This window comes from Ranitomeya variabilis, chromosome 1 (assembly GCF_051348905.1).
Source record: "Ranitomeya variabilis isolate aRanVar5 chromosome 1, aRanVar5.hap1, whole genome shotgun sequence".
Lineage (NCBI taxonomy): Eukaryota > Metazoa > Chordata > Amphibia > Anura > Dendrobatidae > Ranitomeya > Ranitomeya variabilis.
The window spans coordinates 859,193,920-859,210,633 of NC_135232.1; the positions used below are offsets into that span (position 1 = coordinate 859,193,920).

At 41.6% G+C, this 16,714-nt stretch overlaps 1 protein-coding gene across 2 annotated transcripts in view; it reads left to right on the forward strand.

The window, feature by feature from the left end:
• CCSER1 (coiled-coil serine rich protein 1) overlaps positions 1-14,904 on the forward strand; it is a 1,470,964-nt gene extending 1,456,060 nt beyond the window's left edge. For both annotated transcript variants that reach the window (XM_077277225.1, XM_077277233.1), the window contains exon 10: positions 14,323-14,904. In XM_077277225.1, the coding sequence (XP_077133340.1) occupies positions 14,323-14,439 (117 nt within the window). In that variant the 3' untranslated portion in view covers positions 14,440-14,904. The remainder of the gene's footprint in view (positions 1-14,322) is intronic.
• Positions 14,905-16,714: the final 1,810 nt, after the last annotated feature.

Genomic DNA, 16,714 nt, shown 5'->3' on the forward strand with positions numbered 1-16,714 from the left:
CGTATGCATGGCTCATATTAACCCCCCCTCTGTATGCATGGCTCATATTAACCCCCCCTCTGTATGCATGGCTCATATTCCCCCCCCTGTATGCATGGCTCATATTAACCCCCCCTCTGTATGCATGGCTCATATTCCCCCCCCGTATGCATGGCTCATATTAACCCCCCCTCTGTATGCATGGCTCATATTCCCCCCCCGTATGCATGGCTCATATTTCCCCCCCCCCCGTATGCATGGCTCATATCCCACCCCCCATCTTGAATGGCGCGGCTTACCGTCCTCCTTCTTCCCCCCTCCCCTGTCCCCCCATCCCTCAGTCAAACTCACCTGTTCCTCACCGAACGGCCGCGACGTCCCTCTGGCTGTCCCGACTCCCGGCGCGCTGCACCTTCTTCCTGCGTGAGCGGTCAGGTGATACCGCTCTGCTAATTAAGGTCATGAATATGCGCATATTCATGACCTTAATTAGCAGAGCGGTATCACCTGACCGCTCATTCAGGACGAGCTCCAGACGCCGAGACCAGGCATCGCTGGAGCAGGTGAGTATCGTCTTCAAGGGGGGAGGCGGGGGAGGCGGCGGGTCGGGAGGTGACCCAGCTTTAAAAAAAATAAAATAAAATGAAAAAAAAAACACCAAACCTTGCTCAGGTGCCGCCCCCTGCAGTGTCCCCGCCCTAGGCACGTGCCCTCACGTGCCTAGTGGCAAATACGGCCCTGATATATATATATATATATATATATATATATATATATATATATATATATATATACACTCACCGGCCACTTTATTAGGTACACCTGTCCAACTTCTTGTTAACACTTAATTTCTAATCAGCCAATCACATGGCGGCAACTCAGTGCATTTAGGCATGTAGACATGGTCAAGACAATCTCCTGCAGTTCCGAGCATCAGTATGGGGAAGAAAGGTGATTTGAGTGCCTTTGAACGTGGCATGGTTGTTGGTGCCAGAAGGGCTGGTCTGAGTATTTCAGAAACTGCTGATCTACTGGGGCTTTCACGCACAACCATCTCTAGGGTTTACAGAGAATGGTCCGAAAAAGAAAAAAAATCCAGTGAGCGGCAGTTCTGTGGGCGGAAATGCCTTGTTGATGCCAGAGGTCAGAGGAGAATGGGCAGACTGGTTCGAGCTGATAGAAAGGCAACAGTGACTCAAATCGCCACCCGTTACAACCAAGGTAGGCCTAAGAGCATCTCTGAACGCACAGTGCGTCGAACTTTGAGGCAGATGGGCTACAGCAGCAGAAGACCACACCGGGTACCACTCCTTTCAGCTAAGAACAGGAAACTGAGGCTACAATTTGTACAAGCTCATCGAAATTGGACAGTAGAAGATTGGAAAAACGTTGCTTGGTCTGATGAGTCTCGATTTCTGCTGCGACATTCGGATGGTAGGGTCAGAATTTGGCGTAAACAACATGAAAGCATGGATCCATCCTGCCTTGTATGGAGCATCTTTGGGATGTGCAGCCGACAAATCTGCGGCAACTGTGTGATGCCATCATGTCAATATGGACCAAAATCTCTGAGGAATGCTTCCAGCACCTTGTTGAATCTATGCCACGAAGAATTGAGGCAGTTCTGAAGGCAAAAGGGGGTCCAACCCGTTACTAGCATGGTGTACCTAATAAAGTGGCCGGTGAGTGTATATATATATATATACACTCACTACGGTTCCAAAGTTTAGGGTCACCCAGACAATTTTGTGCATGAAAACTAATACTTTTATTAATCAAATGAGTTGCCAAATGAATTGAAAATCTAGTCCAGACTTTGACAAGGTTCGAAAAAAAGATTTTTATTTGAAATAATAATTTTCTCTTTCAAACTTTGCTTTCGTCAAAGAATGCTCCTTTGTAGCAATTACAGCATTGCTTTCCTTTGACATTCTAGCAGTTAATTTGCTGAGGTAATCTGGAGAAATTTCACCCCGTGCTTCCAGCAAGTTGGTTTGGCTTGATGGGCACTTTTTGTGCACCGTACGGTCAAACTTTTCCCACAACAGCTGAATGGGGTTGCGATCTGGTGACTGCGCTGGCCACTCCATTACAGATAGAATACCAGCTGCCTGCTTCTTCCCTAAATAGTTCTTGCATAATTTGGAGGTGTGCTTTGGGTCATTGTCCTGTTGTAGGAAGAAATTGGCTCCAATCAATCGCTGTCCACAGGGTATGACATGGCATTGCAAAAATGGAGTGATAGCCTTTCATATTCAAAATCACTTTTACCTTGTACAAATCTCCCACTTTACCAGCACCAAAGCAACCCCAGACCATCACATAACCACCACTATGCTTGACAGATGGCATCAGGCACTCTTCCGGCATCTTTTCAGTTGTTCTGCATCTCACAAATGTTCTTCTGTGTGATCCAAACACATCAAACTTTGATTTGTCTGTCCATAACACTTTTTTCCAACTTTCCTCTGTCCAATGTCTGTATTCTTTTACCCATATTAATCTTTTCCTTTTATTAGCCAGTCTCAGATATGGCTTTTCCTTTGCCACTCTGCCCTGAAGGCCAGCATCCCAGAGTTGCCTTTTCACTGTAGACTTTGACATTAGTGTTTTGCATGCACTATTTAATGAAGCTGCCAATTGAGGACCTGTGAGGCATCGATTTCTCAAACTACAGACTCTAACATACTTGACCTGTCTTCTTGCTCAGTTGTGCATTGGTTCCTCCCACTAATCTTTCTACTCTGTTTAGAGCCTGTTTGTGCTCTCCTCTGAAGGGAGTAGTACACACTGTTGAAGAAAAACTTTAGTTTCTTGGCAATTTCTCGCATGGAATAGCCTTCATTTGTAAGAACAAGAATAGAATGCTCCAGATTCTCAACTAGCTCAAAGGAGGGTCAGGTTTATAGGTTCTCTAATCAGCCAAACTGTTTTCAGCTGTGCTAACATACTTGCACAAGGGTTTTCAAGGGTATTCTAACCATCCATTAGCCCTCTTACACAGTAAGCAAACACAAAGTTCCGTAAGAACACTGGAGTGATTGTTGTTGGAAATGTGCCTCTATACACCTATGAAGATATTGCATTACAAACCAGACAATTGCAGCTAGAAAAGTCATTTATCACATTAACAATGCATAGAGTGCATATAGTTTCTGAATCATTTAATGTTAGCTTCATAGGAAAAAAACTGTGCTTTTCTTTTAAAAATAAGGAAATAATAAGTGACCCTAAAGTTACCCTAAACTTTGGAACGGTTGTGTACATTTACACTGCTAAAAAAAGGGAAAACTTAAACAACAGAATATAACTCCAAGAAAATCAAACTTCTGTGAAATCAAACTGTCCACTTAGGAAGCAACACTGCTTGACACTCAATTTCACATGCTGTTGTACAAATGGAACAGACAACAGATGGAAATTATTGGCAGTTATCAAGACACACTCAATAAAGGAGTGGTTCTGCAGGTGGGGACCACAGACCACATCTCAGTACCAATGCTTTCTGGCTGATGTATTGATCACTTTTGAATGTTTGATGTGCTTTCACACTTTTGGTAGCATGAGATGGACTCTGCAACCCACAAAAGTGGCTCAGGTAGTGCAGCTCATCCAGGATGGCAAATCAATGCGAACTGTGACAAGAAGGTTTGCTGTGTCTGTCAGCGTAGTGTCCAGAGGCTGGAGGTGTTACGAAGAGACAGGCCAGTACACCAGGAGATGTGGAGGGGGCCACAGGAGGGCAACCCAGCAGCTGGGCTGCTACCTCAGCCTTTGTGCAAGGAGGAACAGGAGGAGCACTGCCAAAGCCCTGCAAAATGACCTCCAGCAGGCCACAAATGTACATGTGTCTGCACAAATGGTTAGAAACCGACTCCATAAAGATGGTCTGAGTGGCCGGCGTCCACAGATGGGGCTGTGCTTACAGCCCAACACCGCGCAGGATGCTTGGCATTTGCCACAGAACACCAGGATTGGCAAATTCGCCACTGGCACCCTGTGCTCTTCACAGATGAAAGCAAGTTCACACTGAGCACATGTGACAGACGTGACAGAGTCTGGAGATGCCGTGGAGAGCGATCTGCTGCCTGCAACATCCTTCAGCATGACCGGTTTGGCAAAGGGTCAGTAATGGTGTGGGGTGGCATTTCTTTGGAGGGCCACACAGCCCTCTTTGTGCTTGCCAGAGGTAGCCTGACTGCCATTAGGTACCGAGATGAGATCATCAGACCCCTTGTGAGACCATATGCTGGTGTTGTTGGCCCTGGGTTCCTTCTAATGCAGGACAATGCCAGACCTCATGTGGCTGGAGTGTGTCAGCAGTTCCTGCAAGAGGAAGGCATTGAATCAGATTGAACAAATCTGAGACATCATGTCTTGCACCATCCACCAACATCACTTTGCACTGCAGACTGTCCAGAAGTTGGCGCATGCTTTAGTCCAGGTCTGGGAGGAGATCATCCGCCGCCTCATCAGGAGCATGCCCAGGTGTTGTAGGTAGGTCATACAGGCACGTGGAGGCCAGACACACTACTGATCATCATTTACTTGTCTTGAGGCATTTCCACTGAAGTTGGATCAGCCTGTAATTTCATTTTCCACTTGGATTTTGAGCATCATTCCAACTCCAGACCTCTGTGGGATATTAGTTGTGATTTACGTTGATAATTTTTAGGTTTTATTGTTCTCAACACATTCCACTATGTAATGAATAAATATTTACAACTGGAATATTTCATTCAGTGATATCTAGGATGTGGGATTTTAGTGTTCCTTTTTTTTTGAGCAGTGTGTATATTTACTATTTACTTTATTCCTAAGTTTCCTTTAATGGGCTTGTACTTGCAATTATTCAATCACTTATGCAGTATACTGCATTACCATAACATTGCAGTAAATAGTGTAAGTATTAGTGTCTTATTGAGCTAAGTCTGTAGCTGAGCTTTGCAAGCGTAGCAAAATTGCAATAAAGAATACCATTAGCAGGTCCCCAGCTTCAATGGTAATCCATTGGTGCCCCATGACCATGTTGCTGGTGGGAGTCTCTGTGTGCAAGCGTTGGTGAGCACTCCATTTATTTACTGGTGATAGAGATTTACAGTGGTATGTAAATGGTTAACGGCCATGGCTGAAGCTCATTTTCAGCCTCAGGTGTTAGCTGACATCTGTGTCTATTTAATATAGCCAGAATCAAGTATTAATGGAGACGTATATGGATGTGATTTTGCATTAAGAAAATAAAGGTAGCAATTTGCCCCTGCTTTTTGTACTGTTTACACATTTAAAATGTCTGTCCCCGATGATTTCTATTATAGTAAAATGAAAGAAAATCAAACAGAGATTCATGTTGACCATGGTAAAAATAAAAAAACAATAGAGCTTCAGAAATGTGTCACTTATCTTGTTCCAAACTGAATACGTCAAGAGAATATTTCCAATGCAAACAAGTAAATAATGTCCTGCATTGCACTTACAGTACATAGCATGTGAACATGATTATTGCTGTGCTACCAGCTTTTATCTTCTTGTAATCCCTAGCATATAATGGGATGAACCGGCACATGGATAATTTAAGAGAAAAAAAAAGTACAATAATCTTTGTAGCTAGTTTCAGTTAGATAAATCCATTCTATTAACTATGTTCTATTATGCTCTAATAAGAAGTAAAAAAATAAGAACAGATTCAGGGAGAGTTTCTTAAAAACAATTAATGTTGTAACTTAAACACTTTCAAATCCATAATGTGATGCCTCGGCCCTGAACATTATTCCAATTATTCAGATGCTGAATTTCATGAAGTAAAGTAATCCGAAAAAAAATGCCAAATCCTCTTTAATGACTTTTCAGCAGCGTCTGATGTTTTACATTTAAAATATTAATTAAATTGCGGTACAAACAGTGCCCTGTACAACAAAACAATCATGGATTGAGGTTATAGCAGAGGAGTAAAAATAACAAACACATTTCTAGTGAATAGTTAGGATGAAGAAAGGAAAGTAAAATAAAAATGCAGAAAAAGCTGTTAGTAGTGTGAAAGTCATGAAAGATGAAAACAGGAACCATATTTATGAGCAGGCAGTATCGTCAGGGAAACTAATAGAAATGTATGATGTTTATACTGCTGATAAATTTATTTCTCTCTACCATAAACTGGAGCTTAGATAGGAAAAAGAAAAACTATTTGCTAAATGACAGCATGCAAAAACTAACACTGCACAATTAATGTTTCCGCATTGCTTTAAGAGAGTTAACTCATAGTCACATGAAAATGTTGGAGAGTAAGACATTTTACTGTAGTTTTTAAAACGAATATTTAATCAACATTGTTACTTTTTGTCAAGTGCTTTTGTGCTTTTGTCCCTAAACCTTTGCCAGTCATTTTCAAACATAATGAACCAGGGTGTGTACCCTTTTAAACCCTTTTGTTACATATATTGCTAAACATAAATCCACTGGGACAAATAAATATAGATTGGGGAAAATAAGTATTTGATACACTGATGATTTTCCAAGTTTACCAACCTATAAAGAATGTAAAGGTCTGTAAAGTGTATAGCAGGTACACTGCAACTGTGAGAGACAGAATCTAAAAAAATCAAGAAAATCACATTGTATTATTTTTAATTAATTTGCAGCTTATTGCATTCAATAAGTATTTGATACAATAGAAAAACAGAACGTAATATTCGGTAGAGAAACCTTTGTATGCAATTACAGATGTAAGCATATAACCCAGGCCCATCGCCGTAAGCTCAGAGGTGGGCAACACTCCATTCAAATATTAAACATAATGATCCAAAGGGCAGTTATTAAACTGCATACTGAATCAAAGAAGTGTCAACTTTTTGAATAAAATGTTATAACTTTATTAATATACACAACACATAAAATCAGACACACATAATAAAAACAATGCCTCATCAACTTAAAATAAATATTATGGCAGATAGGCGTAGGATAAATCTATCTATCTTGGGGGGGCCCCCAAGAGGAAGCTATTGCGAAACGTGCGTAGGGGTTAGTGCAGAGACTGGCGTGCCACTTGTGGCTGGCTGCAGGAGACACCACATTTGAGGTAATATGTATTATTAAAGTCTTGTTCCCTTGTATCCAAACTGTGTAACACACCTGTGTTCAGTGAGCTATTGCCTGTATGAGATGTATTATATGAGTAGGCGAATGTATTGAATTAAGGCTACGTTCACATTTGCGTTGTGCGCCGCAGCGTCGGCGCCGCAGCGCACAACGCAAACAAAAACGCGGCAAAACGCACGCTTAAACGCTGCGTTTTGCGCCGCATGCGTCGTTTTTGGCCGCAAGTTGGACGCAAAAAAAATGCAACTTGATGCGTTTCTTGCGTCCAACGCTTGCGGCCATGCGGCGCTAAACGCAGCACAACGCATGTCCATGCGCCCCCATGTTAAATATAGGGGCGCATGACGCATGCGGCGCCGCTGCGGCGCCGCTGCGGCGCCCGACGCTGCGGCGCTGACCGCAAATGTGAACGTAGCCTAAGGTCAGCTTCACTGTGTGCTGCGCACTGTTTTTGATGCAGCTTATGTTGATTATTATCACTGAACTATTTTAGTGTGAGATCTAAAGGCTGATTTTGGTGCTTTTGCCTTTTTGGACGTGTATATTGGGCATTTCACCTATTAAATTTTTGGTTTTTATATTGGTAGTTTTTTTGCCCATATACTACGTCGCAACAGTTTTTCTCTGTATTTGTAGCACTTTGTTGAGAATAATATTCGCATTATATGCAGTATTGCAATCATTAAATAAAGGGAACTAAGCGCTTTCCTATAGGTGTCACACCCAATTTTGGTATGAGACTTAGCCTCTGTGTGCACCAGGCTACTTAACAATAGTAATACATATATTCCCGCAGGTGTTTCTGTTAGCCATTAGATTTATCCTACGCCTATCTGCCATAATATTTATTTTAAGTTGATGAGGCATTGTTTTTATTATGTGTGTCTGATTTTATGTGTTGTGTATATTAATAAAGTTATAACATTTTATTCAAAAAGTTGACACTTCTTTGATTCAGTATGCAGTTTAATAACTGCCCTTTGGATCATTATGTTTAATAATGCAATTACAGATGTCAGATGTTTCCTGTAGTTTTTGATCAAGTTTGCACAAACTGCAGCTTGGATTTTTGCCTACACCTCCATAGAGATCTTCTCCAGATCATTAAGGTTTGGGGGCTGTCACATTGAGCTTCAGCTCACTTCAAAGATTTTTCATTGGGTTAAGGTCTGGAGACTGGCTAGGCCATTCAAGCACTTTGAAATGCTTCTCACGGTGCCACTCCTTAGTTGCCCCAGCTGTGTGTTTCAGGTCATTGTCTTGCCAGAAGACACAGCCATGACCCATCTTCAATGCGCTTGCTGAGGGAAGAAGGTTATTGACCAAAATATTGCAATACAGGACCCAATCCATCCTCCCTTCAATATGGAGCACTTGCCCTGTCCCATTTGCAGAAATACACCTCCCAAAGTATGTAATTTGCCTACTATACTTCAATATTGGAATGGTGTTCTTGGGATTGTACTCATCCATCTTCTTCCTCCAATAGCAGTAAGTAGAGTTTATACCAAAAAATTCTATTTTAGTCTCATCTGACCACATAACCTTCTCCAATGCCTTATCTGAATCATCTAGTCATTAGTGAACTTCAAATGGGCCTGGACTTTTGCTGGTGTGAGCATGGGGCCTTGCGATCCCTGTAGGATTTTAATTCATGTTGGATTAGTGTGTTACTATGGTAATGTTATTTTGGGTCATTTTCCATGTCCTCCCGCGTATTTCTGGGCAGATTCTGGACCTTTCTCAGAATCATCCTTACCCCATGAGGCGAAATCTTGCATGGAGCCCCATACTGAGGAAGATTGACAGTCATCTTGTGTTTCTTTCATTTTCAAATAATTATGCAAACAGTTGTTGCCTTCCCACCAATGTGCTTTCCTATTTTCCTGTAGCTTATCTCAGCCTTGTGCAGGTCTACAACTTTGTCCATTGTGTCCTTAGAAAGTTATTTGGTCTTGGCCATGGTGAAGAAGTTGGAGTGTAATTGAGTGAGTGTGTGGTGTTTAAACCATGTAGTAATGAGGCAGTGATCCAGTAAAGATAAATGCAAATGTCTCTATTTTCCAAAACTCACAACTTAAAGGCAAATGGTATGCTCTGGATAGCAGCCGGGGCATCAAAACAGTCCATATCCGAGACCGGATGCCATGAGCAACTACACCACCATGTCAAGCTGAGGGGGCACCAGGCATTTTGCTTTCCTTGGCTCTGTGTTGAATTCACACAAGCTGGATGTTGCAGAACCCACTGCTCTGCAGCTTCCAAACCAATACTGACACACCAAAACCTTTTCTGCAGGGGTTTTAAATGGAATCTGTGGCCATGAGCCACTTGTAAAAAAAGTCTGGAGGGAGTGAACCACCCTACTACCATCCTGTAGTTCCCTCCAAAAATAAAAGCCCATGACTAGTGTTGAGCGATACCGTCCGATACTTGAAAGTATCGGTATCGGAAAGTATCGGCCGATACCGTCACAGTATCGGAATCCAATCCGATACCGATACCCGATACCAATACAAGTCAATGGGACTCATGTATCGGACGGTATCCCTGATGGTTCCCAGGGTCTGAAGGAGAGGAAACTCTCCTTCAGGCCCTGGGAACCATATAAATGTGTAAAAGAAAGAATTAAAATAAAAAATATCGCTATACTCACCTGTCCGACGCAGCCGGGACTTCAGCGAGGGAACCGGCAGCGTTGTTTGTTTAAAAATCGCGCTATTACTTGGTTACGTGAATTCCCGGCTTGTGATTGGTCAGGTCGGCCATGTTGCCGGGACGCGGACCAATCACAGCAAGCCGTGACGAAATTACGTCACGGCTTGCTGTGATTGGTCCGCGTCCCGGCAATATGGCCGCCCTGACCAATCACAAGCCGGGACGTCACGGGAGGCTGGACACGCGCTCATTTTAAAATGGGCGCGTGTCCAGCCTCCCGTGACGTCACGGCTTGTGATTGGTTGCGCCGCGATCAACCAATCACAAGCCGGGAGGCTGGACGCGCTCATTTTGAAATGGGCGCGTGTCCAGCCTCCCGTGACGTCACGGCTTGTGATTGGTTGCGCCGCGATCAACCAATCACAAGCCGGGAGGCTGGACGCGCTCATTTTGAAATGGGCGCGTGTCCAGCCTCCCGGCTTGTGATTGGTTGACCGCGACGCAACCAATCACAAGCCGTGACGTCACGGAAGGCTGGACACGCGCCCTTTTTAAAATGAGCGCGTTTCCAGCCTCCCGTGACGTCACGGCTTGTGATTGGTTAATGGCGGCCATGTTGCCGGGACGCGGACCAATCACAGCAAGCCGTGACGTATTTTCGTCACGGCTTGCTGTGATTGGTCCGCGGCCCGGCAACATGGCCGCCCTGACCAATCACAAGCCGGGACTTCGCGTAACCATGTAAAAGCGGGAATTTTAAACAAACAACGCTGCCGGTTCCTGCGCTGAGGTCCCGGCTGCGTCGGACAGGTGAGTATAGCGATATTTTTTATTTTAATTCTCTATTTTACACATTTTAACATTAATGTTGTTCCGATACCCGATACCCGATACCACAAGAGTATCGGAATCCCGGTATCGGAATTCCGATACAGCAAGTATCGGCCGATACCCGATACTTGCAGCATCGGAATGCTCAACACTACCCATGACGTGTTTTCTTAAATCTGCCTTGACTAAATAGCTTGTTCAAGACCACGCTTATTTTTATTCTGGACTGCAACCACAGCTATGTCTGTGACTGCAAATCACTCCAGTGACTCAATGTTCTTCTATGCGCATCCTGGAGGATACCTACCGACACTCGCATATAATTCCCCTCACTGCCTCACAGTGGACATGTGTTGTTTATACAGGTAAAAAGTTCAAACAGGTGCAATAAATACATGAAATAAGTGCAGAGCAGGAGGGCTTCTTAAAGAAAAACTAACAAGTCTGTGAGAACCAGAATTTTTGCTGGTTGGTAGGTGATCAAATACTTATTTCATGCAATAATACGCAATTTAATTATTTAAAAATCATACAATTTGATTTTATGTTTTTTTTTAATTTATAGATTGTCTCTCACACTGAGGTGTACCTACAATAAAAATTACAGACCGCTCCATTTTTTGTAGGTGAGAAAACTTGCAAAATTGACCTTGTATCAAATACTTAATTTCCCCACTGTAATTGACAAAATGTACCCAAAACAAAAAAATTGGGGACAACAATTAATAAGATCTAAAATAGATGAAGCTTATTAATAAGTGTATACAAGCTTTCAGTAGATGTATGGGAAAGATCAGACTACAAGATATACATCACAGTAATTTAGATGATGTAATAGTCCATAAAGGCAGGATGGTTGCTCAGAGGTTAGCACTGCAGCCTTGCAGCATAGGGGTCGCACCAAGGACAACATTTTTGAGGAGTCTGTATGTTTTTCTTGTATTTGCGTGGGTTTCCCCCCACACTCTAAAGAAATACTATGAGGCCCAATGTGGACAGTGATGATGATGTCTGTAAAGCGCTCTGGAATTAATGGCACTAAGTAAGTGAGTAAAGTAAATCAAAATATAAAAGGACTATATATATACATATATAAGCATATCCCTGATGAAATAAACATGAAAGCCCCTCCCCTCTCATTATAATGAAGTAAATTGATGAATTGATTAACATGCATAATAAACAACTACAGACTGGCAATTAGCAGTCTAAATAGAATAAGCAAACACAAGTATGCTAAAATAGACACATAGCTCAAAGAAATATATAATAATAATTACGATGAGGACAAATCACATAGTGATGTTGACATAGGGGGAGATGAAAACAGAAAAGGACCCCCTTTTGCCAAGTAAAAAAGCAGAACCAAACAAAGACAATATATGTATACATTGAGACATGATATGCCTGGAGGGGAAATAATAAAGGAGGGTAAGGGGCTCAGTAGCACCTCAACGTTTCATCAACACTTGGCTTCATCAGGAGTGTTACATAATTTTCTCTAAAATAAGCTAGTATACTGCTTAAACAATCTGAAGTATTTTATTTATTTGGTGTGTTTAAAGAAATTGAAAAACTAAGGGGCCAATTAATTAAAACTAGAGTTGTTCATGCGAGTCTTAATGGAGAGATCACTGGAGTACGATGTGTTAAATGTATTAAGAGGCGCAGAGCAGATAATGAAATTTCTGCATCTTACTAATGGAGTGATGGAGAAATGCAGTGATTTTTGTTGAATTTGATAAATGGGTGAAGCAACGCTCTGTCCCACCCAGGCTCCCCCCCTGCTCTGCTCATTTTGGCAGAGCTGTTCAAACTGGTGTGAAAACTGCCAAGCCACAAAAGTTTTGTTTAACTCTGCATTGTGCAAAATGTTGCTACTTCTCTAAGAATTTTACACCAGTTTTCTGGCATAAAATCTATGCTGCCTTGAGGTCTAAAGTTTAATACACACATAGAAGTAACAAAAAAATCTACAGTTTGTAGATGCTGCTCTTGGTAGGATTTCAATCTCCAACTCCAGTAGTACAAAGTCAAAGTCGTGTTGTTAGCCTTACTAATATCCAACCCTTGTTATTGGGTGTTTGTTGCTGCTATCAGCTTTGAAGCAGTATTTATCATGCAGAACAACCCCATATGGCTGTAATTACAAAGAGAGTGGTGTCTGTATGAATTAATATGCAGTTTTCATATTTTCTCATGAACATTTTTAGTTGGAGTACTGACTAATATGAATAGACGGTCAGCATCCAAATTTACTGACCTATCTATCTATCTATCTATCTATCTATCTATCTATCTATCTATCTATCTATCTATCTATCTATCTCTTGAATGCTTTTTTTCCAGTAGCAATATTGAAGTCCCTTAGCCATAGTTATGATTTTTATCTTGTACTTCCTTATTTTGTTATTGTAGGATTTTTATGGTTCACAAGTGCACAGAGAACAGTTGTCATAAACTATGGAGTTTTCTTCCACACTAGTTATATTTCCAGCTCTTTGCAGCCGAATTATACTATAAAAAATTAGTGCTTCAGAAGGGTTCAGAAAACAGGTAGCAGATCAACATCTGAAGTTGGTTACAGAAAAAGCCATCCTTCCATTCCCCAGAGCAGTTACAAACAAATGCATTTCCTTTTGCTCTGGGGAACTTGACAGCTGCTGTTATCCTCTGCTGTTACACTTTTTTTTGCTGCTGATTTTCTTTTAGTGTTAGTGACTGCCAGAATCAGTTTGCCTCGGTTCTTCTCGGTAACCAGCCTGAATCCACAAAAACTTTTTTTTTTATTATGGCTGCATATTACAATTCTACATTGAAGTCTGAAAAAATCTATAATGATAACCATTACAGTCTCAGTGATCATAGTTATAGTTCATAAATTACCAGATGTCATATGATACAGATGTAGTATGACTAAACATAACACATATATCACGATGCAGAAAGGTTTAATTCGGCACCTGACTTGACATTGATAATGGCCTTTGGCTTGTCTGCTGCTTTCTGCATTGAGATATTTTTCTGTGATGTGGTATAGTTGACGTAGTCTCAAATCATAGCCTGTTAGGTGTCCTTGAAACACTAATCTAGAGGGTTTTGATTTTTAGAAGGCCGCCAAATAAGTCCCGAGATTCTAAAGAATACACATTTAATAAACAAAATAGACTTTACTGGTATTTCCCATTACAGAAAATTACCCAGACAATGCAATAACTTCCAGGACCTCAACCAGTTGAATAGGCCATGTTTTCTAATGGACGTCATTCAAACTTGCAAGATCTCCGCCAACAAAATATACAATGTTTTCTGATTGAAGTCATTTGTTTAATTGGTGGAGGTCCCAGAAGTTGGATCTTCACTGATAAGCCTGTGATTGAGGAATAACCAATAAATTATATATTTTCTGTATTAAGAGTGTATTCTATGAAACTTTAACTTGGAACCTGCTTAGTGGTCCTCCCAAAAAAAACTTAAAAGCAATCCCCTAGATCACCTAACTGAACACCTAATAGGCTATAATTTAAGGATGTGCATTTATCTGCACCGCAGCTAAAGCAGCATCATTGCATCAATATGATTCCCAGCAATTAGAGCCCAAATATCAGAAAGATATGATGTGTCGTAACATAATACTTGCTCTGAAGACCATTTTCAATAGAAATATTTATTATAAGCAATATTATAAACTTGTTTTATATATTTTTGTATAATCCTCAAACTGATTTTACCTTAATGATTTATTTTCTTTATTTTAAGGTCCAGAGAAATGCTGCAAGTACAGAAAGTTCTGTTTACAAAGCCATCAGACCTGTTCATTGTTTCCAGCATTATCAGTTCAAGACCAACATCTGGACACAAGACGCTTTACACTAATGTATTCAATTAAGTATCATTAAAATGTAATAAGCTCCAGTAACAAAACAATAATGTATTCGCAAATGATGCTGCTAAACTACAGTTTTGCATTATCTTGAGTGAAAATACTCCTTTTTGACATTGGTGTATAGATATATTTTCATTGCAAGGACTTTAATAACTAAATAAATGGGTATTATCCCTCTGGGGGACACGTTTTTATATAATAATTTAAAACACAGAAGGACCATGCACTTGGACCAGTAGACAGCACATTGTTTTTAGAGGCTTTTTTCCACCAACTGCACCAAATATTTTTTGTTACTCATTAACAATTTATGAGCAAAACAATATGCTGTCTAATCTGATTTTGTTAAATTATTTTCTAAAATGTTTTATGTTTATTTCTGAAGTCTGACAAGAAAATGACTGTACAATGCAATTGCTAAATTATACCATTAAACATTTACATATGTAAAACTCAATCAATGTTGTTCTTTTGTATTTCAATTTCTGAAGAAGATAATTTAAGGTAAAATATTTATTAATTGCTTCATTAAATCATGTATTTTTCACACTAACCATGCTCATATACTTGGAAAGTGAGCCACCTGTACTTCAAAAATTTGTTTTTTTCCCTACCTACAGTATCTTACATTCACCAATGTCAGCTTTATTAATTCTCCTCAAGCCACTTTTCTGATACCAGGTCACTCTCTATAGGCACTCATTAATTTGACAGCAAATTGTCAGAGTAAAGAAGGATTTGGAATTTGACTTTCAACATGCTTGATCCCTTATTCTCAAGAGATAATCCACCACCAGAAATGTCAGGGATGAGTTTTTGGCTAAAAGCTACAGATATATTACTGACAAAATACAATGAGGTATCTTGCTCTATCTCAACCTTTTCAGTATGCAGAGAAAGACTTGTGTCAGAAAGACCAAAGCTTAAAGGTTTATTGTTGATTGTATTAAATAGAAGGATAGTTTTCGAGTCAAATTTCCCCAAATTTGCAGATCCCTGTAAATTCAAACGCCTTACAATTTGATTCAGGAGGATAAAAAAAGGCTTTCCCCATTTCACACACTGCTGAAAACTTCCCCATAACGCCATACACCTACCATATCACAAATAAAACTCGAAAGGGGCAGTAAGTTATGCCGCCACCCAAATAAAGTGAACTATGAATATTAAAATTAGTTATTTTTATTGAAAAGTATCAATTTTGTTGATTTGACAATTAATGCATATATCTTTACATTGCATCCAAGCAGTAGCGCAGCTACCGGGGGACAGAGGGTGCGGGCACCCCTGGCCGCCTGGTGCTCTGAGGGGGCCCAACCGGAGCTACGATACAGTTACATTCTGCGGCAGAGCAGGGGGAATTGATCTCCCTGCTCTGCCGCCCGGCAGCTATGGGGCCCCTGAGCAGGCGGGGGGCGATGCCAGCAGTGGGCCCCCCGCCATCATCAGATCATCAGCTGTACCGGCATTTAGCCGATACAGCTGATCGCATTGATGGGAGGATGAGCGCTGCGCTCCTTCTCCCATCATCCCCCTGTCAGTGTCGGGGTCTGACATCACTGACACTGACAACAGGCGTGATGACGTCACTGCCCAGCGCCCACTGTCAGGAGATCAGCAGGAGCAGCGCAGGAACCAGGAAGAAGAGAGTTGAGTATTTTTTTTTTAATGGGTGCTGCTGCCCTATTACAGGGTTTGCCTATGGGGGGCTGCCCTATTACAGGGTCTGACTATGGGGGCTGCCTTCTTACAGGGTCTGACTATGGTTCTGCCTTATAACAGGGTCTGACTATGGGGGCTGCCTTATTACAGGGTCTGACTATAGGGGTGCTGCCTTATTACAGGGGCTGCCAATGGGGGCTGCCTTATTAAAGGGTCTGAATATTGGGGCTGCCTTATTACAGGGTCTGCCTATGGGGGCTGACTTATTACAGGGTCTGACTTTGGGGGTGCTGCCTTATTACAGGGGCTGCCTATGGAGGCTGCCTTTTTACAGGGTCTGACTATGGGGTGCTGCCTTATTACAGGGTCTGACGCCTTATTACAGGGTCTGCCTATAGGGGTGCTGCCTTATTACAGAGGCTGCCTATGGGGGCTGCCTTTATACAGGGTCTGACTATGGGGGGCTACCTTATTACAGGGTCTGACTATGGGGGTGCTGCCTTATTACAGGGTCTGACTATGGGGGCTGCCTTATTACAGGGTATGACTATGGGGGTGCTGCCTTATTACAGGGTCTGCCACCTAATTAGAGGGTCTGCCTAT